Source organism: Eschscholzia californica, unplaced genomic scaffold, assembly GCF_041429995.1.
Source record: "Eschscholzia californica isolate CP2 unplaced genomic scaffold, dmEscCali1.0.p SCAF_2, whole genome shotgun sequence".
Classification (NCBI taxonomy): domain Eukaryota; kingdom Viridiplantae; phylum Streptophyta; class Magnoliopsida; order Ranunculales; family Papaveraceae; genus Eschscholzia; species Eschscholzia californica.
Window position 1 is genome coordinate 61,962,409 of NW_028238309.1, and position 24,722 is coordinate 61,987,130.

At 36.5% G+C, this 24,722-nt stretch overlaps 3 protein-coding genes and 1 non-coding gene across 4 annotated transcripts; 3 read left to right on the forward strand and 1 right to left on the reverse strand.

The window, feature by feature from the left end:
• Positions 1-906: 906 nt before the first annotated feature.
• LOC147559993 (Ypt/Rab-GAP domain of gyp1p superfamily protein) lies at positions 907-6,100 on the forward strand. Its single transcript, XM_086661986.1, has 9 exons — positions 907-1,517; positions 1,609-1,701; positions 1,829-1,933; positions 2,523-2,666; positions 3,150-3,248; positions 3,328-3,456; positions 3,805-3,984; positions 4,925-5,041; positions 5,729-6,100. The coding sequence occupies exons 1-9, from the start codon at positions 1,239-1,241 to the stop codon at positions 5,900-5,902; spliced, it is 1,320 nt and encodes a 439-aa protein (XP_086518112.1). The 5' UTR covers positions 907-1,238; the 3' UTR covers positions 5,903-6,100.
• A 1,870-nt stretch (positions 6,101-7,970) lies between these two features.
• On the reverse strand, positions 7,971-16,122 carry LOC147559994 (O-fucosyltransferase family protein). Its single transcript, XM_086661987.1, has 9 exons — positions 15,445-16,122; positions 15,189-15,366; positions 13,771-13,849; positions 13,564-13,634; positions 11,907-11,995; positions 10,440-10,563; positions 10,057-10,340; positions 9,402-9,531; positions 7,971-8,799 (listed from the first exon to the last, which is right to left on the reverse strand). The coding sequence occupies exons 1-9, from the start codon at positions 15,450-15,452 to the stop codon at positions 8,200-8,202; spliced, it is 1,563 nt and encodes a 520-aa protein (XP_086518113.1). The 5' UTR covers positions 15,453-16,122; the 3' UTR covers positions 7,971-8,199.
• Positions 16,123-16,512: 390 nt separating this feature from the next.
• On the forward strand, positions 16,513-16,601 carry TRNAY-GUA (transfer RNA tyrosine (anticodon GUA)). The gene is given in 2 exon segments: positions 16,513-16,549; positions 16,566-16,601. It is a non-coding gene; the product is annotated as a tRNA-Tyr (tRNA).
• ARPC4 (binding protein) lies at positions 16,521-21,737 on the forward strand. The gene is made up of 8 exons (XM_086661988.1): positions 16,521-16,786; positions 17,198-17,263; positions 18,342-18,394; positions 18,592-18,619; positions 20,112-20,186; positions 20,910-21,014; positions 21,168-21,257; positions 21,442-21,737. The coding sequence occupies exons 1-8, from the start codon at positions 16,784-16,786 to the stop codon at positions 21,529-21,531; spliced, it is 510 nt and encodes a 169-aa protein (XP_086518114.1). The 5' UTR covers positions 16,521-16,783; the 3' UTR covers positions 21,532-21,737.
• Positions 21,738-24,722: the final 2,985 nt, after the last annotated feature.

Here is a 24,722-nt window from a genome sequence, read left to right on the forward strand (position 1 = left end):
AAACGCACTTGTTCGTGAACCCTACCCTATACCCAGTAGTACTAGTCCAAGGATCAATTTATTGGGTTTATATTTAGCCCAACCTTTGTTTACACTAATCGTTATAGGTCGGGTACTTGAGAGAACTCATATGTAACCCTGACAGGCCGTGGGCAGGTAGGGGCCTTAACCCCAAGGCCACCCACTATAACTCTCCGTTGGAGCGAGTTTTACTTGTATTGGGTAGTGGGTCCCTGTGGTCCAGTGTGGGCTAAGAGCATCTCCAATGGGACACTCTAACAAACACTCTATAAATCCTAATTGTCAAGTGTCAATAGAGATTCTCTGTCTTAAATGTTAATTTAGAGACACTCTAATTTTTGTTGGTCTCCAATGTAGATCTCTAAAGTCTCTATACTTAATACACATGTCCCTCTTCAATCTAATAAATAAAAAGTAGTTGAAAAGTAAGGTTTCTATTGGTTGGAATATTAAAGTAACACTTAGAGAGTCTCAAGTAGACACTCTCATTTTAGAGTTTCTCTCTCTAGACACTCCATAATAAATGTGTCCGCCTCATAATAGAGTGTCTAACAAAGTATTCCATTAGAGATGGTTTTTTATCAAAAACTCCAAAAAGTCATATGTGACACTCTAAGTGTTAGAGATTGAGTGTCCCATTTGAGATGCTCTAAGATGCCCGTGAGTGGTTCGGGATTACAAAGTATGTGTTTTCACCCCTACCCATAGCATAAATTTTTATAGTTGACTATTTCTACAGAACACATATCATGTTTCCAACGAAACATACTGCACGTATAGAAAGACCATGAATGTCATATATGCGTATCCTTTATGGCGGAGCATGGCAACCCGTCTCCTTGGTCCTTACGATCTTAAATATGTTTCGACCTCCCCTCTATTCTCGCATGTTGTCTCTCAGTATACCGAGCGGTAAAATATAAGGTCAGCCATGCCCCAATAGAACCGCCATGACACGCGTCGTGCCATGCTGACCCGTCTCGTAACCCACGGTTGCCAACTACTAACCCAAAAGAAAGTATCACGTGCCTTGTTGATTAACAACAATAATCTAATCTCTAACCTTCTCTCTCTAACTTTCTCTTCTCTTTCCTCTCTCTCTCTCAAGTCTAACCTAGAAATCCCAACAAACAACAAAAACCTAATTTGTAATGAGGAAAGACCACTGAGAGAAAGATCGATTGATCAATTACCCAGAAAAAAAACCTAATTTAGTAATGGTGAAGAAGGGAGTTCCAGATTGGTTGAATAGTTCTCTCTGGTCATCAAATCTCTCACCAGATGATGATCGTCTCCGTCGATACGCTTCCACTCTCACTACCACTTCTGAACCTCCAATTCCTCAATCTCCTCCTTCACCTAAACAATCCCACGTCGAAAAACAACAACAACCATCTTCACCACCTAAACAAGATACTGCCAGAGATGATGATCGAAGAAGTTCCCCTAGTTTTTCACCTGAAGAAATTTCTCGTCAGTCTCAACTCATTTCTGAGGTTTGTTTTCACTTTCCTTTATTTCATTAGAATTTATGGGGTTTGATTATTTTATTGATTGATTCTACAATTTTGTTTATTAATCAATCAGATTTCAAGCAAAGTTATTAATTTGAGTGAGTTGAGAAGATTAGCTTCTCAAGGTGTACCTGATGGAGCTGGAATCCGACCCACTGTTTGGAAGGTATAAACTTTTGATGAAGTTGAATTGAATTGCTTCTGATTGAAATTTAGGTTTTTTTTGTAAATCATGCTTGTTTAGAAGGTTGATGAATATCTTCATCTCACTTTTGGGTACTTGTGGTTTTCAGCTTCTATTAGGGTATTTACCAAATGATCGTGGGTTATGGATGTCGGAATTAACAAAAAAGAGGTCTCAATACAAACATTTTACAGACGAACTTCTAATGAATCCTGTAAGTCAACTTAAGAATTGGTAGTTTGTAGAAGGAAAGTTTAAAAAATTATTGCCTATATTTTAGTGTCAGTTTTTGAGATTCTTAGACTAGTGTTGTGTCGAAAATGATGAACTTGCTTTCAGCTGCATTGTCATTTTACTCTTTGCTATTAGTTTTCTTTTCTCCTCTAATGTAGAAATGAAAGCCTATAAGTATCACCATAGAGGGTCTAAGCATTCACAAAAAGTGCCTCCAAATTGATTGTAAAGTCCCTAAAAGAAAGAGAAAGCTACCAATTTTTACTCTTCACAAGAAAGAAAACAAGAGCTAGAATGAAGGATAGAATCGTTTCAAAGTATGTCTTTTCCCTACGAATGTCCCTCTATTCGTAGCCTTCCAAATGCTTCCAAATATTGCACGAGGGAGCAAACACCATAAGTTTTTCAGTTTTGCTTGAAGCGATATATGTTCCCACACAAAAAATCAAGCTCTCGATGTCCCAAGTCCTGGAACTAAACAATGGTGTCCTATCTTTATTTTCTAGTGTAGACTCTTCTTGAATTGAATTTTGGAGAATTATGAACTGAATGTTTCTGTGGCTAGTCAGTCTGAAATTACAAGGAAGCTGGAGAAAACTGCAAGTTTCAAAAATGAGGGTGAAGGGAGTGGCATGCTCCCTAGATCAGAAATAGTTCAGGATGAGCATCCTCTGAGCCTTGGGAAGACCAGCGTTTGGAATCAATTCTTCCAGGTACTACTTTGCCTTGGCCGAGCCGATAATTCACTGTTCAGAAAAAGAAAACATACTTCAAGCTAACGAGTAATTGTAGATGTCATTTTGAGACGTCCGGGAAACTACTATTTGCATAGAAGTTTTATATAGATCTTGTGGAAGGGATCGGCTCCATTAGTTTAAGACTCGTTCTACTAGGGAATTAGTGAGTGTGTCACTGATTGAGTATCGTTCAGTCAGATTTTATGGCATTATATCTCACAAATGTCTGAAACATGTGTTACTTCGGATCAGACAATTTTTCCTCATACTTTTCAGTGACATATTTCGAAAACACAGACAACTAACCCCTAAGTTGAATCTTATGCAATTTTTTTCTTGATTTCTTTCCTTATATGGATGTGGTGTGGGTAGTAAATGTCCTGGTTCCTGTAATTGGTGCATTTAAAGAATGCCAACATCTTTATATGTCCTGACCAGCCCCAGTGTTCATTTTTGTAGGACACCGAGATCATTGAGCAGATTGACCGTGATGTCAAGCGCACTCATCCAGATTTGAATTTTTTCTCAGGGGACTCGTCCTTTGCGAAGGCTAACCAGGTGAGCTGTTGTTATTTGAATTTCCTGAAACGAAGACAGAGTAATCTGGCTGAGTTATTAAAACTTTTCTTGTTTTCAGGAAGCTCTGAGGCGCATATTGATTATATTCGCAAAGTTGAATCCGGGAATAAAATATGTTCAAGGAATGAACGAAGTTTTGGCACCTCTATATTATGTGTTCAAGAACGACCCTAATGAGGACAATGCGGTGAGAGAAGTTTGATTCACCATTCATGTTATATTATCTTTATCTCCAGTTTCTGTATGCAACATGTTTACCTTATGTTTGGACAAACATGAGACAAATTTTTGTTTAATTGTGATTTCGTTCTTGCAGAATTTTCAATTTGGGTTCTACCTCAACCTATGCTTCATTTTTTTTATCTTCCTGCTGCCTTAAAGAAACAAACCTAGTTTTGCGAGCCTTTTGAATTATGAACTATTTAAACTTTTATAGCAAGAAACATCTCTCTTGAAGTCTTAAGCATAGTATCCGTGTTACAAGTTACGATTCTTCCTAACCAACACTAAATGTGGATTTGTTTTGTGCATGTAGGCTTGTGTAGAGGCAGACACCTTTTTTTGCTTCGTTGAGTTATTAAGCGGATTTCGGGATCATTTCTGTCAGCAACTTGACAACAGCGTTGTTGGCATTCGCTCCACAATTACAAAACTGTCTCAGCTTTTGAAGGAACACGATGAAGAGCTCTGGCGGCATTTGGAGGTCACCACCAAAGTAAGATGCTTCAGTACTACCTTTAGTTTGAGCATCTATCGACTATGCTTTATATCTTCACGTGCCCCGGTTTTTCAAGTGGTTGGTAGCCGAATTAAACAACTTCCTTCAGATTCCCTTAGATATGAAATTCCTCACTTATAGTTATATGGATGACCGTAAATATAGCGCTATTGTACAAAGAGATAGAATAACTAGTAAATAGCTTTTGACGAACATATGGGCCATATTATAAGTTGTCATTGAATAGTAGCTCATTATGGTAGTTTTCTTTCGCAACGTGAAGGCAACATGAGAAATCATCTTCACATCAACCTGCTATTTTCCAGATAATGTTAAGAATCTGCGTAATCTTCTCCACTCTTTATTGAATAAGAACCTGTATATAATTCTTAGACTTCAAGTTGGAGTCTCACCTCAAGCAGCAAGTGCTTGCTGATACAGTGGAGTACTGACATCCTCTACTCTGTCTCAGTTATCTGATCTTGAAAAGCCTTGTTCATCCAGTACCCTTTTAATAATTAATATGGCCCGGGTTGAGAATTTCTAACCCAGCCCAAGCATCATATTGGCTGCATAAGAACAATTACCCATTTACAAAAAAGGAAATATTTGAATTGGGACTGTTGATTTATAATTAAATTTGTTTCAGTATCAAATTATCAATGTAAAAAATCGTGTTGGTCTCAGGCGGGTTAACCAAGTCCTTAGTAGATATTTTTTTAAGACCAAGTCCTTAGCAGCAGTAACATTTCTTTTCTATAATTCAGGCCTAGATTAGTGTTGTTCTAATTTCTATTGAGCTTCCAGTATTTCTCTTTTAGGGCCCTCCATAGAGCTTAATTCTCCAATATATATAAAAAAAAAAAATATAATATCAAGATGTAGGAGCACATTGATTGCTCTAAATTATTGACTCAACTCTGCCTCAAAATGACAGGTCAATCCTCAATTCTATGCGTTTAGATGGATAACTCTCCTGTTGACACAAGAGTTCAGTTTCGCCGACAGCATTCATATATGGGATACCCTTTTGAGTGACCCGGAGGGTCCTCTGGTAAGTTTTGTTCTTCATTAGTTTTATGACGAATGAGGTTGACCCCTCATTTTGTTTCTTAACTCGTCCTATTAACAGTCCAAAATAGAGTACCATCTTTCATGTCGAAGGTACTTTGTCCCGCATCGCTTAAGAAGGCCTTCTAGACCGGGGTTATAACATAACACCTTGTCTTACATATCTTGGCCTTTTGGGTGCTTTTGTCGCCTAGATTGGCCAAGTGGGGAAGCCTGCGGTGGTCTAGGGCAGACCCATGCCTAGGAAACACCTTGTACCATGTGAACTGAAACTAGTGGGCGTGGGTGGTGCCTAAAGGACAATACGGCTGGTTGTGAGACAGGTGTTACATCTTACTGATAGGATGTTAACTGAGGGTAGTGGTGATTGGATAATAGGATGTTAACCTAGAGTGGTATTTTGTGGCCCTAAAACTAATCAAGGCACACGCCTCACGACACCAATGTGTATGATTCTGTTTACACTTGAGTTGTGTACGCCTCGAGGCAATGAAGGACATTTTTAAAACGCTGAACACAATTGAGTACAAGTTCACACAAGATTTACATACTAAATCTCACTTCGGGTATCCTAGTTCACATAAATAATTGGTCCCAGGATTGTTAAGTAGCAGAGCTTGTATTCCCTCCATTTTAGATAAGAGAATCTGACATGTTCTTTCTTGCGCAGGAAACCCTACTTCGGGTATGTTGTGCCATGTTGGTTCTAATTCGCAGGCGTTTATTAGCGGGCGATTTTACTTCGAATCTGAAGCTACTGCAGAATTACCCGTCTACTAATATCAGCCACCTTCTTTATGTTGCTGACAAGTTGCGTGCTCGATCTGCAGGGAGACTACCATAACTATTTTGAACTTTTACTTTTGTTTTCCTTATTACTGATGCTTAAATTTGATCTGTAAAATGTATTAGATGTAAATGTTTGTTGAACTAACCACAAATTAAGAGAGAAGATCCTGCTGTTGGTATCTTTACCTTTTTTGACGTTAGTTTGACGAAATATTTGAGCTTTGGTGAATTCAGTTGATGTTATATGGCGCCATGAATTCTGGTTTTTTTTAGGGTGGCTGAAGTAAAACAAGTATGAGGACTCAGTCACTTGTTCCCTAATATTTGCTTATATTCAAGTAGTTGCAGGTCCAAACAGATGAAGATGACTCCCTGTCAAGGAAATTTTTTTTTTTTTTGATGAGATATGGCAAGGAATATTTGAAAGCCTCATTTCTCATTATTGTGTTGAGGCTGAATTCTGGTAATGCCAGTTTGGGTATTCAATATAAATTTATATGGAGTCCAGTTATGGGAGATTTGCTAAGATAAATAAATCTACTCAGTAGAATTCCTCCGAAGTTTGCTAAGATAGGAGAAGGGAAAAGGCTAATGATAAGTTGAGATAAGTGAAGGCAAGAGCCACAGTTGAAGATATTATGGAATCTTGGTATTTTTGTTCCGGCGACACTCCATTAATTCCAGCAACACTTTCTCTCTCTCTCTCTTTCTTCTCTCATCTTTGTTCCTGCGAAGGGCCCTCTCTTTCGCCGGAACTTGAAGAGAAAGAAAAGGTAGGCCCTTTCACCGGAACTTAGAGAGAGAAAGGAAGAGGTAGAGAGAAATGGAAGAGAGAGATATGAAGATGATAAGTGCGACAAGAATTGCCATCCGACGACATAAAAGGAACGCCCCTTCATGGGAACTTAGAGAGAAAAGGAAGAGGTAGAGATAAATGGAGAAAGAGGGAAGGAGAAAAGAGAGAGAGAGAGAGAGAGATGAAGATAAGGGTGTTTTTGGGATAAAGAAAATAGTTTTCCACCCTATGATATTTTATTCTCCGGATATTTTTTTTTAATTTCTCCAAAACACCAATCTATTGTATAAATGTTACCATCAATTTCACAGATCTGATCTTTTGGGGAAATAAAGGAATTTTTCAAGGTACAAATTTTTGGTGGAAACCAAAAAAAATTGTGAAGTTTTGTTTCCTCCAAATGCCATCCATTCTGAATGTTTTTCCATTTCTTCTTTCTGCATCTCTCATTCCTACCACCACCATCAACTCCGACAACTTCCATCACTAACTCTGGCAACAACTCCATCAACTTCAGCGACACATCTTCCTCTCTCACTCTCTCTTCTCCCATCTATGTTCCGGCGATGGGGAGGGCCCCTTCACCAAAACCCTCGTCTGGAAAACCAGACGAGGTAGTCTGGTTCTACCTAACGAAGTTCAGTTTGCTAGAACTAGAGTGCTTCATGTGGAAAACCAAATGAAGGATCCCGGCGAAGGTGCCTCCCATTCGCTGAAACTTAGAGAGAAATGTAGAGAGAAGAGATAAAGATAGAAGAGAGAGAGAGAGAGATGAAGATGATTAATGCGGCAAGAACTCCGGCGGCAAGTATACCGACAACCTAACGAAAGGTGTATATGGGAGAAAAAGTTCAGTTTCCCACCATATGATATTTTATTCCCTGAAAACTTTTCTTATTTCTCCAAAAACATCAACCTTTTTCCTCAACTCATGAGAGGCAGCCTTAGGGGTAGGACTTTGAGTTGGGTTTATAACTTCTTATCTATGTGCTATTTTAACCAAGACCAGCACTTGGTTAAGTTTACACACCAAACCCACGAACAGTCCTTGAAAACTCTCTCCTTACAATAAGAGTTACTCTTGGTCCTCTTGCAGATGGGTTGACCATATGATGGAGTCACTATTGAGGAACTTGCCTAATTATACAAGATGATGAAGGGAGTTATGGTGGATTGGTGGGAACCGAATACGTGTTAGCAGCAAGCGGAAGTTAAACAACACGTTAAACGAATAACAAAAAATCGTAGATCAGATACAAAGGGCTTCAAGTGAAACAGAAGCTCAACTTCTGATAATTTTCCTCCTTTTCATCTCTTTTCTCTTTCATTTTGGTAAAAAGAATGGAGCATACAGTTCCATATTTTGCTTTACATCACAGACAATACATTTCCATCGCCGATCCTCTCCTCATACTCCAAATATCCCATCTACTTGTCTCAAATCCTATGAAAAACTGATGGCTTGAAACTAGTTTGTGGAACAGCTACCCTTCATTTGCCTGAAAATATAACCTAGCAGGAACCCACCATTGAGAATCACAAGATAATATGCAAATTCAAGCATCTGTCGTATTTGATAGTTTATTTCCTTCTACTTGGTCACCCTGAAATCGGCTATTAAGAACCTCGACAACATTCTCTGGTGGGCATTTATCAGCTGCATTCTTAGCAGACATTTGACAGAAACACTCGGGCCATGAGTTTGTGTAAAATGACTCTGGACGAACCCGCTTGTGAGGTCCACCAAACTTCCCGTTGAACATTACACGTCTAACCTCTTCTTCGAAATCAGCTGTCTCGCCTTTCTCCCTTTTGATGAATATTGGGGCAAGAGCTTTTCTATCAGGCGTAATGGTGGTTCGAAAACCATAATATAGTCTATGGCCCATGACATTGTTGGCGAAATTGCTTGGTCCGTCATAAGTTGGCAAGAAAATGTCTGATAGGAGACATACCATGTAATCAACAGCAGAGCCTAACAGGCCTCGAGTGTTCTCAGCAAGCTCATCTGCGGGACCCACTGAGCTGTGGTTTTCAAGGTGAGGAAATAGGGCTCGGAATGGCTTCATGAATCGCTCCCCGCCGAAGAGCTCACCGGCAGCAAGGAAAATGCGAGTTGAATTGTCAAAGCCCATTGCGCGTAAGATGAGACCCACCTGCAACAAGAGAGCCATTTAAGTTGGTCCTCACAGGAAGTAACATTATTACAACAACATATCAGGTTAAACTGACCAATTTCTATATCCACATATGACTGGTATTAAAACCCACAACTTTGATTAGTTGTCACCCTTATTAGGGGAAAACTGACACGACTTTGAATGTCAAGACAACCTACACGAATTGTTGATTTTCTTGATCATCCAAAAACGGGAGAACAAAATTGAAATGGTACCAAACAAGTATACTGTATACATCACGTTATCATCAAATATAAATCAAAAGCAAGCAGAAAAATGGACGAAGATACCGACTGTTGGTCCCCATGTAGGTTTCAAAACCTTACAGTTATTAGCAGTACTAGCACCATTTATTGCCCCCACAGGTTGATATTAATCTATTATACAAGCAATATGGACAATTTACATCTCATAACCTACTGAAAAGAAGCCAGAAACGGATTTGATACGCACTAAACAAAAATCATGATTGACAGGTTCTCCATTTTATTACGTCTAGCAGCTCAACTCAGGAGCACCAGAACTTAATACTGTAGCCAACTAGATTTTAGTAGAATGATAAGTTGATAACTACTAACCTCTTCTGGTGTTAATGGACATTTCCCAATAGCCCTTCTTTCACTGTAAACCAGTTCTTTCTCTGCAAAATTTTCTTGCCGGTATTTCTTCAGTATTTGTTGTTCAGCTGGCGTAAATATATCAAAGCATCTGCAATTGGAAAAGTTTGAGATGATTAGAAAGCTAATATCTATCTCTGAATAACCCTCTTATGAAATAAACACGGAGCAAACAAAATACTAATGGTCGAGTACTTCCATTGACATTTGACAATGTACAAACATATTATCTTAAAGAATGAGGTAAAAGAAATAAAATGAGTTCATATGCTATTGGAGTTACTTGACAGTGAGCATTACTTTTAAATGCTATTTAGTGCTAGAGTTTTAGCTGTTTAAGATAAACCAGAATATTTTAATCTGCATCCTGCACAAAATGATCATTTATAACATTTTCAACAGTGCAGGACTAGCAAACGCTTAGAATCACGACAAATCATCTGTGAAACAAGTAAAGAAACATCGAGAGATCTATGCTGTACTATGCAGTTTGCACAATAAAGTTATTTTGTATCTTGTTAATATTAAAATGATTGCACAACAATCATTTACTTTTGCGTCACATTATTAGGTAGAACCATACCCATCAAACTTGGTCAAAAATAAAGAAACATACCCAGCAAAAGAGAGCATATCCATCTCAAATCTCAGATGTATTGACATGAAGTGACCCTGTGAGCGAAGTTTGCTGACTATCTGGTTACTTAGCTTCATTATTTGTGGCTTAAACCTAAGGGCGTGATAATTAACTCTACATCTCAACCTCTGATATTCAGGGTTGCCAATCTCTTCTTCGAGGCGATGTGAGAAGGGAGTTAGATAAATCGCACCATGCTCCTTCATCTTCTCTAGAGCAACTGTTGTATACCAGCTAGCAGACGCATCTCTGGGGGGGCGAAGCTGCAAAGAGATATTTTACCAACAGCTTAGATTCTTTTTAGAACCTAAGATCATTAGCAGCTTTTGAGTATACACAGGATAACCAAATGTCACTCTGACCTGATAAGCTTTCATCTTCTTGGTCTTGCCATGTGCTTGAACCTCAGGAAGGCTTTCCACAATTCGTACGTCAAACCTTAGTGACTTGATGAAGTGCTCAACATCATAGATTCCATGGAAACCGCTGTAGACAGATAGAATTCATTAAATTGTCTACAGAAAATCTAGCTAGTTGACACAAAGTATTTCAGTATCAGTACCAACACATGATTGTCTTGTAAAGTATAAATATTTGTATATCACGAGTTCCCAAGATGTTGAGCACCCCAAGGGAATACAAAAAAATTATTAGATACCAACAGAATGAGGACTGAAATAGTGGGAAAGACAAACTACTCACTGTTAGAAAGTGGCAACTAGAACAGTGCTCTAAATAAAAAGAAGTTAGATGCAAATCTAGAAAATTGAAAGTCGGCTCTCTTCTGGAAATGAGAGAACTGTAAAAAAATAACGGAGTTGGCACTATCTATATTGGTCTTGACTCTTGAAAACTAATATTTTTTACTCGGAATAAGCTACAATATGTTGAACACTAAAAGCTATAAGGAAATATGTTCATCTGAAATTGAAGGCAGCAATGTATGATATTACTCCACCATAGGCTATTCAGGGAGATGTTTATTCGATTAAATGCAAATGTTCTTCTTTTTGAATAATTTGATTGAACTAAGAGAAGGGAAACGAATTTACAACCCCCTAGGGGTTAAAAAAGCGAAAAACATTACAAGAAAAAGATAAAAGCATCCCAATTCTCGACCATATCCACAAAAGAATTTATCTTAACGTCCGGAATGGATCTGCTCCAATGGAACAGGAAGCACTTGATTAAATGCAAATGTTTCCAACTGAGATTTCCTCACTCTTGGCATCGAGAAGTTGGTTAGGACTGTCGACTTAATCAGTACCAAAAATTAATGAGTTCTTACCAGTTACCACATTACTGTTAGTGCTCTAGTGAGGTTTCTACCTTGTTGGCAAGACATTCTATCTATATTCTCATAAAATTATGATATTTGAACACCTTTCTTTTGTTGACACGTCCTGTATTATTGAAAGACATCAAGCAGTCAAGCCTCATGAAGGCACCACTCAATCTGACGCGAGATAATGGGCCCCGAAACAGTTATTTGGACATCCAGTATGTGAAGTTGATTAGATACTAATATTTAGCAAGAGACAGTATTCACCAACTACATCTATACGGCTGTAGCTTCTTTGACTGCTGGATTAAAGATTATAGGATAGAGCAGGAATAGAAATGTTTGAAATTTCGGATCAAGATCAATTGTAGATATATTACCGTAATAGTTCTTTCCAATCCTTTTAAGTTTTGTAGGTTCAATCATGCCTACTTTAGTCTTAAGTAATGTAATGCACAAATAGAAGTTCAAACATATTTGAACAGATAAGTTCTACCAATTTGAGATCGTTTGAAAATAAAATTTTACCAGTGTGAGAATCTGGTACCTATTATCATGCCAGTAGGAATTCGCGTCTAACTCGGGCAGTACAAGAGTAGCATTCATGATTCGTGCCGCAAGAACTGCATTACAGATCTAGAATATCCAGAACAAAACAATTAATCTCAGAAATTAACCCAAAATACATGAACTAGGCAGATTATTCATATGTAATCAGATAGATAATAAGGAACCAAATATAGGGATTTCTAGTCTGAAACAAAATTATATCATCCACCTCAAGAGACTCTTAGTTGAGTGTTCAAATTTTTGTCTGTGAAACAATCTTACTCATAAAATTTATAAAAAAAAAAAAAATAGGTGGAAGCGAAGCGAATTAAATTAATTAAAAAAATCTTGAATTTAAGATTTTCTTTCACAATTAAAATAGACAAGGAACACATCTTTTAAGCTAAGAATGTATTAACAAACAATCAATAAGAAAAATGGAAATCTGAAATGATTCAGAAATTAAGAAAATAAGATAATCTCTGCTAGTCAAGCAGGCAAATAAGCCTTCATTCAAAAGCAACAAAACTATTAGAGATTATGGATTTTTACAAGCAGTACCCATCACGTGCTGATGTGAATCGGGTTTCCTCAAGGGTTCTGCACCTCTGCTCGCAAGGGGAATCAAAATAATATCATGATTTCTTTTCCTATTTACTTTTACTTGTATTTATTTAAGTTTCTTAGTTAAGTTGAGATTCTTGTTTGGATTAGTGTCTATGCTTTTTTGAGGTTCTCAAAAATGTTGTTAGGTAGTATTTAAAAGAGCCCTAAATGTATATAGATATCTCAAATGGCAAGTTATTGATGTTTCACTAGGTTGAGGAGTGTTTCTTGGAGTTATCTAATATCTATACAAGGAGCACCCTTTACAAATTCAGATTAGATCATTGAAAATATTTTGTCTAAGTTTGTTTGACTGTTAGATAATTCTAGTTGTCGTTTATCTTTATTTTAAAGACTGGCAACCCCTATGGAAGCTTCCGCGAAAGCATGTACATCATGCAGCACTATAACAGGCGAAAAGGAACTACTCATTTACACCATTCTCCTTTCCGCTGGGAATCTAGAAATAAGTTGTTACTTTTTAGAGAAAGCACAGAGATATCAAATCATGTTATCGAGGATTCAACAGAATTTCCATTCCCAGTGGAAACTTTTGGAGGAATGAGGTAAATTTTGTCATGAAATCCTCATCAGCCTTTCATAGAGTTACATAGAAAATTTTACGGTTTTTACATTCTTACTCCTCCCTTTTGCAATTCAAGATTCGAGAGTAAGTGGTTAACAAAAGTGGCATAAGATCATAAGCCATATTGTCGTGGAGGTCCTTTCCATAAATTATGTGATGGAGATTTTGTCTTCACCTAATGGTCCACGGAATATTTCGTCCAATAGGTGTTGATTCTACGGTAGGGTGTTGTAAGATGTCTCTCCTCTTAATCATAACTCATTGAGTGCACCAATTTAAGGTTATAAAGAAATTCTAAGTGATATTACTATTTGGTTTTTTCTGAAAATGAAATTATGTCTTTTATGGTATCAAACAACTTGCCACCAAAATAAAATAACACAAATTATGTAGCAAAGATTTAGCACAACAAAGAGAAACAAATCTTACAGAGAATAATGTAATTTAAGAAGCTAACACATACCGCAGTTCTTTGTTGATTCAAACCACCGTTGCAACGAACACGTAAGTAACCGTTGCTTTTATTTGGAGGAGCTGCCACAAGAAAGCAGCAAACACTGTTTATAATTGGAGTTATATCATAATTATTAAAATTTAAGAGTAATGTAATGCCAATAATCTATAATGAAAGCTTAAATAAGTTGTCAAAAAAACCCAAAAACTAATGTACGTGGCCAGTCGGATCGCGGGGCAGATGATGGCCTCCAATCACCAGACGCAGCAGTATTCCAGAGATCATCCACACCAATCTGATTTTGCACAAGAAAAATATGGTCAAGGCACACACATTTTCATTTAGCCAAATAAGACAAATAAGGGGGATCCAGAAATTTGATTCAAAGCAAATAGTTCGGGTAAATCCTACATTGAAATGCTCCATGCTTATAACAAGCATTGAAATTTTAAAACTATGCCGAAAAGAAAAGAAAACCGGCTCTTCAAGGGTGTACTATATGCTGATCATAGACATAAGATGGGAAAGGAGCTCTGTCTACTCAGATATTTACCTGTTGGTTTTCTAACAATTCCTAACAAATATCTTTTGAAATATTAACATATAGAATATTATGGTGGAGGATAATGTACCCCGCAAACGATGTAGCCACCTCATGGCCGAATTGGCTTAATACCCTTAGGTCTTGGCCTCAGGAATGGAATGCGATTACTAATGTTTAAAAAACCCGCCTTGATGTGGTTTTCTTTGACAACGAGAGGCGGTGCCTCGAGGCCTAGCTTTAATATCATATATTTTAATGTAGTAATAGTATTCCTTTTTACTAATAGCATATTCTATTGAATTTGTTTGTAGTACCATAGCAAATTAGCTTTTTAATAGTAAAGTTGAGGATATGAATGCTTTGGATGCGCATCCTATGCACCTTTTCAAACATTGGCGATTACAAGGAAGTACATAACATAATGATGTTTGGTGCACATGAATGCATAACTAATCACATTTCGAGGAGGAATGTTATTCCTCCTGAAGGGGAATTCCGAACCCATGGGGTGGGCGGGTAGGTGTATAATTCCCTCCCCATCGAATCTTCACTTAAAATAATCAACAGACAAAATTAAACTCTACCTATCTTATTCTTGACCAAGCTACACAATAATAGGTAGCTTATACGATTTATAAAAAATTTAAATAATGGATATCAATCATGATATCCTTTTTCTGAAAATACAGTATTACACGAGTACAATAGACATTCATATATAATACATCAATTGGCTTCGGATATATCATAAGGATGGAATATGCTCATAATTTCCATGAACTGTCCTAAAGACACTCTAAACACAATACAAACTACAGAATCAATAAATTGTGAAGTTCCACCTCCACCAAATATCGATCCCGTGACCTACGGATTTTCGAAGTGGATAGCTAGAGCAAGACCCCGAGTGCATCAATCATGATAATTGAAGAATTCTAAGTTCATGTTTCATTTTGGTGACATTGAATTATACAAAGTGCATTAATCATGATAATTTGAAGAATTCTAAGTTCCTGTTTCATTTTTGGTAACACTGAATTATGCCCTAAAAAGATAAAAACTGAAATGTTAAAAGAAAAAGAAAACAGACCTTGGATCGAACAGAAGAGTGATTTCCCCTGAATGTAGTGAAGAGAGAGATTGAACAAATCAAAAGAACGATTACAGCAACTGATAAACGTTCTAATAGTCCACGCAATCCCCAATTCAGTGGCTTAATCTGACGATGCCCTCCTCCTCCTCCTCTTCTCCCAAACACATCTCCAGCTCTGCAACAAAAGAAAATTAGATCTGTAACTCAATCATAACTTCTAGAGAGAGAGAGATAAAGAGAGAAAGATCTATACCTTCTCATTTCAGTGACTCTGGAAGATGACCTAGAAAAATTCCAAGGAGACAGGCAAGAAAGATCAACCGGAGTAGAACGCCGGAGAGGGAAGAAGGTAGAGATTTAAGAGTTGGGTCCGGGGTGGAAGTGAATAGTGTGTCACAAAAATGTAGTAGTATGAGCTCTTCTAGAGAACACTTAAAAGCTTAGGTACAGGTCCGATTTGGTTTAAAACTGACTCATATGTGTATTATAGTAGCCAATAAGGGAAGTTTAGTCAAAATTCCGTCGACTTCATTGAAACTTATGTTTTTTTTTTTTGTTGTCGAAAGAAATATGTATAAGTTAATACCAAAAGAGGACAATTATAATACATATCGACGATTAAATGAAAGAACGATTGATCTTCTAATGACGATCCCATTGAGTGGAAAAGATCAGCAAAGAGAAAATTATGGTAAAGTAAGTGGGTGATATTAACTTGTGGTCAAGAAAATAAGTTTGAGAGTAATTCAATCCACATACTAAAGGCTCAACCTAAATCTCGAACATGTGTAATATTTACCTTCGAGTTACAGTTTAGACGGAGAAAGAAGTTTAGCAAGGTAACTGTCGACCATAACCATGGGTTTAAGTCCTTCAAAGTAGAAACAAAGGATAAAGTTGAAATTAACGTAAAAATAATTGTAACACATTCGTAGTTGATCAGAGAAGGCATGAAAGTTTTATATTCCCGAAAAGCTATTGGAATTGTTTTACGAAATGAACGACTAATGGTGAATGTGGCATGCGATAAAGAAATTACTCAACAAATACATGTCTACTATTACTATAATTAGGTCAAGTTATCTTTACAAGAGATTACGTATGATACACAAAGCTCTAAAATCATTGGGAGAAAATAGTTGGAAATTACAAATTAGAAAAAGAAAAAGTGGTGGTTTTTTTTTTTTTTTTGTTGAGAAAAAAGTGGTGGTTGAGTGGGCTTTATCATTAGAGTGAAGCAAAAAATGTTTACTTTCCCATTTTAGTAGTGTTAGTTATCAATGAGGGTTTTATTTTCTAGAGTTGAAATGTGATCACTTATCCGACCTTAGCTCAGTTGGTAGAGCGGAGGACTGTAGTTGTATCAACAGATAAATCCTTAGGTCGCTGGTTCGAATCCGGCAGGTCGGAATTTTTTTTCTTCCACTTTTTTTTTTTTTCTCTGTTCCCATTTCTTTTCCAACCATCGCCATTAATAACGTGAAATTGCAAGAATACTAAAAAATTTCACCTACCCTTTTCATTTTTCTCGTCGGAAACACAACTCAGTTGAATTCTTAGACGTTTGATTGCTAAGACAGACCAGATTTCTTATGGTAAGGGTTACTTCATTTCTTAATTATAGATCAAATTGGATGTAGTTATGATTTTCGAACCTCAAAATAATCTTTTCATGATCCAAAGTTTGCAACTTTAATTTTATTTACTAGTTTTTGACTTTCTTAAGATTTATATCCCTAATTTGTTCAGTATGAGTAGTCTATGACTCAATTACAAGTGGAAGTTTTTCGAAATTTAGGGTTTACAGACTTGGGTTTTGTTCAACTCTCTACCCTCTCCTTCTCTCTCAATAGAGATCACTTTAGAGCAATCGGAAATCGAATTGAATTTTGGGTCTGTTTGATTTCTTCATTTTGTGTGATTTTCTGGTTTCAAGCTTGACTTTTTATGTATTTGAAACCTATTTTGAAGCTTCCTCACATCAGTGTTTGATGAATGTTGTATAGGCACACACATTACGTCCGTATTTAACATGCATTCGGAACACTCTCGAGGCTGCCATGTGCTTGCAGGTATACGTTTTTGTTGTAGTCGAACACGGTTTCATCTATGTCATTCTGAAACATGAACTGGAGAGAAGTAGATGCAATCACTACATGAGCTTTTTGAATGGTTTGAAGTGAACTGCATAGTACTTTTTGTTTCTTGGAATGGAAGTACTTAAGCTCGGTTTTGACATATATGTTCGATGTCAGTATGTCAATGACGTATTTTCTTAATTCGTTGTAATTGGATGCGAACGGATTAGTTTTGGGTATTATCCATTTCTTTCGGAAATGCGTGAGAAAACTAAATACTTGGTAAGTGAGGACAAACGAATTTTAAGTAAAAGAATATCACCTAAAGGATTTGTAAGATCTCTGAGTCCGACAGGAGCGCAAACAATGAATTCAGTATAAGAATATCAATTCCTTTTTTTCTCTTTTAGTGACTGTGAACTTATCATCCAAGCTGTAAGCCTGTAACCCAGTTTCGTTTATGGCATGGTGCTATCAACAACGATAAATTACAATCTTCTAGCGTAGTGCATTTTTTGCATAGCAAGCCATCGGAAATGGCGAGTGAATAACTAATATAGACGCTAAAGGAAGCTCTTTAAATGAATGAGATTAAAACTAAAAGCAATAAAAGGTAGATAGAGTAAAAATAAGATAAGATCATTTGAAATAATTAGTAATGAATAAACGCGAACGGAGAAGCCTTCTTCTATAACATTTTGTTAAGCGTACAGATATGCAACTAATAGTTGCTAAATACTGAACTTTCCTAATTGGACTCTACTATTTTAATATAAAAACTCAATATTCTCTACTACTTTTAGTGTCTTAATAAGTATTACGAGCAAACCTCTCTGATGTAGCAACCGGCTACATAAATAATATGAGTCAAATTAGAAGTGGCTTCTATGTTATGTTATTCTTGTTCTCATTTTTCTTATATCGCTATTTTGATGGTTCACTAGCTGACAGGAACAGGTGGTTAAATTAGTGTGCAGAGAAAGACACTTCACACACAGTATTTTTCTTCGGTATGATTATCTGTCAGGATTGTTATTGGTTAGATTTTCATTTTATTTTTGGTCCTTTGCAGAATTTTCCTTGTCAAGAAGTTGAAAGACATAACAAGCCAGAGGTTGAGCTAAAGTAAGTTAAGAAAGAAGTCAGGACTTCTGATTGCTGATAGTTAATCTATTTTTAGTTCTTCACTGCATTACTGCAAGTAGATGTCACTGGTGCAATCATTTACCAGATGTTTATTCATACCTCATACTTCATAGAGACTGCACACTGTGTTTTTATTTGATCGGAAAAGGTCTTGATGTCTCTTTTTTATATTTCAGGACCAGCTCAGAACTTCTGTTAAATCCTGTGAGTATTTTCTTTGTGACATTAATCTATGGATAGAATGCTAAATCTAATTTTAAACCCTTTCTGCATCAGCTTCTGAATCTTACCAGACACTCTACCTCCCCTTGCATACCGAATACCAGATTCCCTATACCCTTCTCGGATGGGCTGGAGATCCAGTACCCACAAATTTGGCGTACCGGAATCTCCAGTTTCAATTAACTGACTTTATTTTGTAAAACTTTATAAGCTCGATTTGTTAACTTCAAAATTTTCTTAGTTAGCTGGTTAAGATTTGAAGTTTGATGAAGATAGAATGCTGAGTAACCGTGTATCTCTTATATATGCATCAGAGAGTATATATTGTTCAGGAAAATAGTTAAATACGCACAAGAATAGAAAATAGCGTACCAAAGAGGTATACCCCCTAGTGTACCCGATACTTACATGGTAGCATATTGGGTAACGGTCATTAGCTGTACCACTTACCAGAGAGACCCGTGTACTAGGTAACATATTGTAAACCATAGTTATTTGCTTCCATCTATTCCTTGTTGTGCGTAAAGTAATCTCAATCACGGTCGGCCTAGACCAGAAGCAGCTACATCGACTGCTTTGGGCCACAAGACAAGGACTCTACGAGGCCTCACAAGTCCTATTTTATAAGACCTGTACTGACAAAGACCAAAGGAAAAGCAAATAGTTTACTGCTACAACCTATTTGTGGGACCGAAGGGGCGTAAGACACACCAAGTGACATAAAAAGATCTAACTTAATTTGCCCTTAGGCCGCCCCTGGCCTAAACGAGGCTACGTCCTTGCTCGTCGAGGCATGCACGTTTGTACTCTTGTTGGATACTCAAAGTTAAGTAGTGGGTACAATGTGAGCTTTGGTTATACATTATGTGCTTACTTGGAAATAATTGTCTGAGGATCATAATTACCTCCTCAGACCTCAGGTGACGTCTTTGTGTATCAAAGTTCACACCAAGCACAGGCTCATGTTTAGAAGATTTTATGAGAAATATGTAAGCTATTTCTGAAATATATTTGTTGTGATGTAGCATATTAGTTTTCCGGTAAACTACTCATAATAACTTTAAGGATTTTCAGTAGCTCATTCGGAAAGGGAACACTTCTAAATCTATGGTACTAGAAAAAAAGTATAATAACGCTCTTACTTGGGGTCTATGAATGTCTCAGAAACTTAGCCTATTTTATAGCCATGTAGCAGTTTTGTTCATCTGTACATACCGTTTAACCGAACTCGATTTTATCCGTGACCTAAACCATTGGGATCTATGAGAATGGTAATAACATAACCTTAATCTATTTAGAGCTTATTCATCAAAATATTTTTGTAGGTAGTCATATAACTTTATTCTCATTTTTAATTCAACAATGTAATCTGAAATATTTATGTTGATCAATTCTCTCTTGGTAGAACTCAGGGTTGTTAAGGTTTTTGACATCTTTAGTAGACTGCATAATCATTTTTGAGTTATCGTCTTAGGTGCTGATTTGTCGGAATGAGGCTGAAAAATGCTTGATCGAGACATCTATCAATTCTCTTCGTATAAGTATTAAGGTATAGAACACGTCTATCTATTTTCTGGATACTAGTTGATGATTGTACTATACTACTTTATAATGCTTACAGACGAAAGTGTCTTTTAGTTTGCTTTGGCCTCTATATTATAAGCAACTGGCCCATTTGACCCCACATTTGACTAGTAATCAAAGTGGTTTCATGGGGGAACCACTATGATAAATCGCAGTGTGCTGCTTGACCCACCACTACACAAGTGGGTGGACTCCCACTAGACGGTCTCCATCATGAAGACAATAAAAGCTGTTACGGAATCCGAATATTTTTTTTTATCAATCTCTGCATTGTTAGATATTGAAAGAACTCTTGAGTTGAGATTCTTGATGAACTTTATTGGCTTATGGCTAAATTGAACGAATATTCTAGTGATTTTAGGAGATAGAAGTATCACAATGTGAAATGGTGCTTTAAACTGCATCCTGGTTATTACCTCATAATTTATCTTCACATTATGTGTAAATTGAGTTATTTCTTTTTTGCATAAAATCCATAAATACTTGGGTATCTCAAGGAGCTCCGAAACTGCAATTTGCCTTTGATTAACAAGTTCTTTTTCATTTGTATCCTTGGGATTTCCGTGTCATGCTTGTAGATTATATCGAGCAATATTTGAAAATCTCAAAACCTAAGATTAATTGTTTTTCTTGTAATATTTTGTAAAGAAAAAAAATCCCTTAATGTGTTAATTGTCTTGTTTTATAGGTAAAGCAGGCAGATGAGCTCGAAAACATACTAACTAGAAAATTTCTTAGATTTTTGTCAATGAGGGCAGAAGCATTTCAAGTATTGAGGAGAAAGCCAGTTCAGGTATGTATAATTCCCTCTTGTATCTCAATCATAACAACTTGTTTCGATTTTATGGATATTATATGTTGTTCTAACTCGTTAGAACGTTTACATGACCAAATATCATGTTCTAACGGTATTAGACGTATAGTTGAAGCTTTCTTTATTTTGTAGGGTTATGACATTAGCTTTCTCATCACAAACTATCACTGCGAGGATATGCAAAAGCACAAACTTATCGATTTTATCGTGCAGTTCATGGAGGCAAGAACCCTATAAACTTAATATCTACCTTACCCTTAATTTGCTCTTATTGATAAAAACATTGTCCAAGTATTCATCAATTTTTTTCAGTTCATAATATAATCTTGCATATTGTTTATATTTGTAAATACTTTTTTGTCAAGCTTGAATGCCGATTTTGAACTTACGGTTTTCAAATCCGCAGGATATTGATAAGGAGATAAGCGAGTTAAAGATGTCAGTAAACACACGAGGAAGACTTGTCGCTACAGAATTTCTTAAACAGTTCATATGAAACTACCTCAGCCTATCTTAATCGTAAGAGTTCTAACTGTTTATACGACTTCTTTAGTGCATGAACCTGAACGCGGAAAAAGTAAAATATGTTACTTATTTGTAGTACTTAATGGTTTAACTAAATTGTAGTACTTATTTGTTTTCTATATTCTGGATTATGAAGTCTGAGTTAATTTTATATGTTTAATATGAGCTTTTGATGTACTCTTTTAGCTATAACAAATTGAGTCAGGTCTTAAGCTAGTATTCCTGGATTTGTACTTTCATGGCCTAAAGCCCGACGAAATTACTATCGAAATACTACCGGCCTAAAGCCTGACGAAATTAAATGTAAAACCCACAGAAATTTCTTTGTTTGTACTCAAGTTCAATATTTCTAGATTTGCACTTTCATGAGATCAAACTTTTTTTTTTTGTGTTGAGAGTCATGGGATCGAACTTTGGGACTTGAGTATATGCACTTACCAACCGGTAAGGTGTTGGCACTTTTCAACTATAGAATAGGTTTCTTTTTTTTTGTTTGTTTGTTTTATGAAGGTTTTTTTTTTTTTTTTGAGTAAACTATAGAATAGGTCACAATCTGAAAGGGAAGATTTGTTCTAAGATATGAACTTATAACATAGATATAGATATGGTTAATTTCTATTTACCCCAAAACATGACCAAGTCACCAAAATAACCCCTAAAGTAAAAATGACCAATTTTTCTGTCGTGAACTTTAACAGTTACGTTTTTCTCTCCTGATTTACCTGTCTTTCGAAAAGCATTGTCTCATCTATCCATTCTCTCTTCTCCCTTGGAGGAGGATTGCTGACAAATGGTGGTCCGACTAACTTCTAGTGACTCTAGTTAGTCCTAAGAACTTCTTTTTCCTCTTCTTTCTATGGCGACACCGGCCCACCTCCACCACCACAAGTCACTTTCCACTCTTCTTGCTCTCTTCCACATGAAATGATGGGCCAGTATTAATTTTAAGGTACCTTGCTTGCAAGTGGGGCTTCCAATGGACTTCCTCCTGCAGACTATTTTTATTAGCAATATTTAACAAAAATATTTTTTTTATTAGTTTTAGGTGCTGTTTGTTTTTTTATAAGGGTCTGAATCTAAATTAGTTGAATCTGAACTGGCTGAACTGAATTAGCTGAATTAATTTTCCAGTCAGATGTTTGTTTTGTATATCTGAATCATTGAATCTGAATTGCAATTTTGACTGTTATACCCTTTAATAAACTTTTTGACCAAACAATCCTTATTAAGTATTCTTTTTTAACAAAAGAAAACCCTAATAACTATTTCACTCTTTCTCTTTTCATGGCTGCCGTTTCTCTCTCAAACCCAACGAATTCTCTCTCTATCTCTCTCTCTCTCTCTAAAAGATCAGTGGTGTCTCTTGAAGAAGAAGAAGATCAGATGGTATCTCTCTCAAAGAAGAAGAAGTGCAGAAGCTATCTCTCGAAGATCCGACAAGGGTTGACACCTTTAAGATTTTGGGGTTCATAGATCCGGCGGAAGTTCTCGTCAGATTCGCTTCCTCTCTTACCCTCCACCGATTACTGTATCTTCTCCATTTTTACAATGATTTACTTGTTCAAAGCTAAACATTTCAAAGCTAGATGAGATTAATAAGCTTCAAACTTCCATTAATATTTCGAGTTTACAACAGATGCGAAGCACATCTACTTGAAGATTTTTAGGGTTTAGTTTTTGTTTAAATCCTAGCCGGATCTGTGATTGGGTTTCCCTATAATCATTTATTTTAGGGTTTAGTTTTTCTTTATTCATTAATTTCTGGATCTTTTCTCTTGAATCTAGGGTTTATTTATGAATCAAGGTTGAATTTTTTTTTGGGCAAAGAAGTTAAAAAGATTGTTGTTTTTTATCATTTCTGGTGATCGTGGTTCGCCAGTAATGGTGGTGGTGGTGGTTCTCCGGTAATAATGGTGGTGGTTTGCTGGTGATTTTGTGGTGGCAGTGGTGGTGTTCTTGTTTTGGATTGTGTTGTGTGAAATAATTTTTTTTTTTGAATAAATGTGAAATATTTTAGATAAGAAAGATTTTCTAAATCTAAGGGGTATAAACGTCATTTGACACTTTTCAGAAGTTGAACCCTCGTTTCAGACTTGTTTTGAAGTCTGAAATTTGTGGGGTATTTTTCAGCCGAATTCAGATCATGGCCGAATTCAGATTGATTTTCAGATTTTCTTCAATTGTAAAACAAACATCTGAAATCTGAATTGGGATGCAATTCAGATTTCAGATCTGAAAACATTAAAAAACAAACAGCACCTTAGACTTCTTCATTAGTTTTCCTGTTTTAAATTAAGGTCAATATACAGATTTCGAGTGGTCAACCGAAATTAATAAAAGATAGATCCAAGATCTTAATGGGTGTCAGTGACTCACCAAGTTATATGTAACATGGGTTAAACCAAACCTAGGAAAAAAGATAACTACTCGTCCCCTTCCGCTACTATTTTATTTTATTTTTGAACAAAAATTAGGATTGTATCGATTCATTAAACAAAAAAACTTTAAACTTCCAATGGAAGGGGATTGGTTCACCTAATTCATCTTCATCATATTTACTAACTTCTTTATGTTTTTCTCGCGTACATATAAGCCGACCTTGTGGTTGACTCCCATGGCAAGATCAGAAGAGAGGGTGGAACTATAATTCTCTATTGTCTGTATCATTCTTTGTGCGTGCCCAGATCGTTATGCCTTTCGTGCGGATTAGAAGTTATTCAACAAGAATTTTGTTATTTTAGAACCGTTATAGTTATGGCTTGAGTCTCACAAATGAGTGGAAGCCACTACCTTTCTAGTGACCCAAACCCAATCTTAAGTTCTTAGCCAATACATCCATAGTCGTGTGTGCTTTACTTCAAATTTGTGCGGCCAAAATAGAACTTTGCCAACAAACAACCTTTAAAACAAAGTGAAAAGATCGTATCAGTTGATTTTTAGTGAGAATCCTACAAAATGCCGAGAGAGGTTAAAGAAGAGATAGTCGGCATAGCTATGGTTTTAGAGTTGTTAGTTTCCACAAATAACATAAAACTGTATTTACCGGGGCAAGAGGGCAAAAAGACGCTCATACGCTCAGACGTTTCACTTATTTATTCATTGTTATGGATGAGAAAGGCTCATTTGGAGCCCAAAATGAAGATTTCACTCACTAAGAACTAC

Coding starts and splice junctions, on each gene's coding strand:
- LOC147559993 (XM_086661986.1), top strand. CDS start 1,239: ATGGTGAAGAAGGGAGTTCCAGATTGGTTGAATAGTTCTCTCTGGTCA. Junction 3,249..3,327: donor CCTTTGCGAAGGCTAACCAG/GTGAGCTGTTGT, acceptor TCTTGTTTTCAG/GAAGCTCTGAGGCGCATATT. Junction 3,985..4,924: donor ATTTGGAGGTCACCACCAAA/GTAAGATGCTTC, acceptor TCAAAATGACAG/GTCAATCCTCAATTCTATGC.
- LOC147559994 (XM_086661987.1), bottom strand. Junction 11,996..13,563: donor TGAATCAACAAAGAACTGCG/GTATGTGTTAGC, acceptor TGGATATTCTAG/ATCTGTAATGCAGTTCTTGC. Junction 9,532..10,056: donor GATATGCTCTCTTTTGCTGG/GTATGTTTCTTT, acceptor TTCCAATTGCAG/ATGCTTTGATATATTTACGC.
- ARPC4 (XM_086661988.1), top strand. Junction 17,264..18,341: donor AGGCTGCCATGTGCTTGCAG/GTATACGTTTTT, acceptor GGTCCTTTGCAG/AATTTTCCTTGTCAAGAAGT. Junction 18,395..18,591: donor AAGCCAGAGGTTGAGCTAAA/GTAAGTTAAGAA, acceptor TTTATATTTCAG/GACCAGCTCAGAACTTCTGT.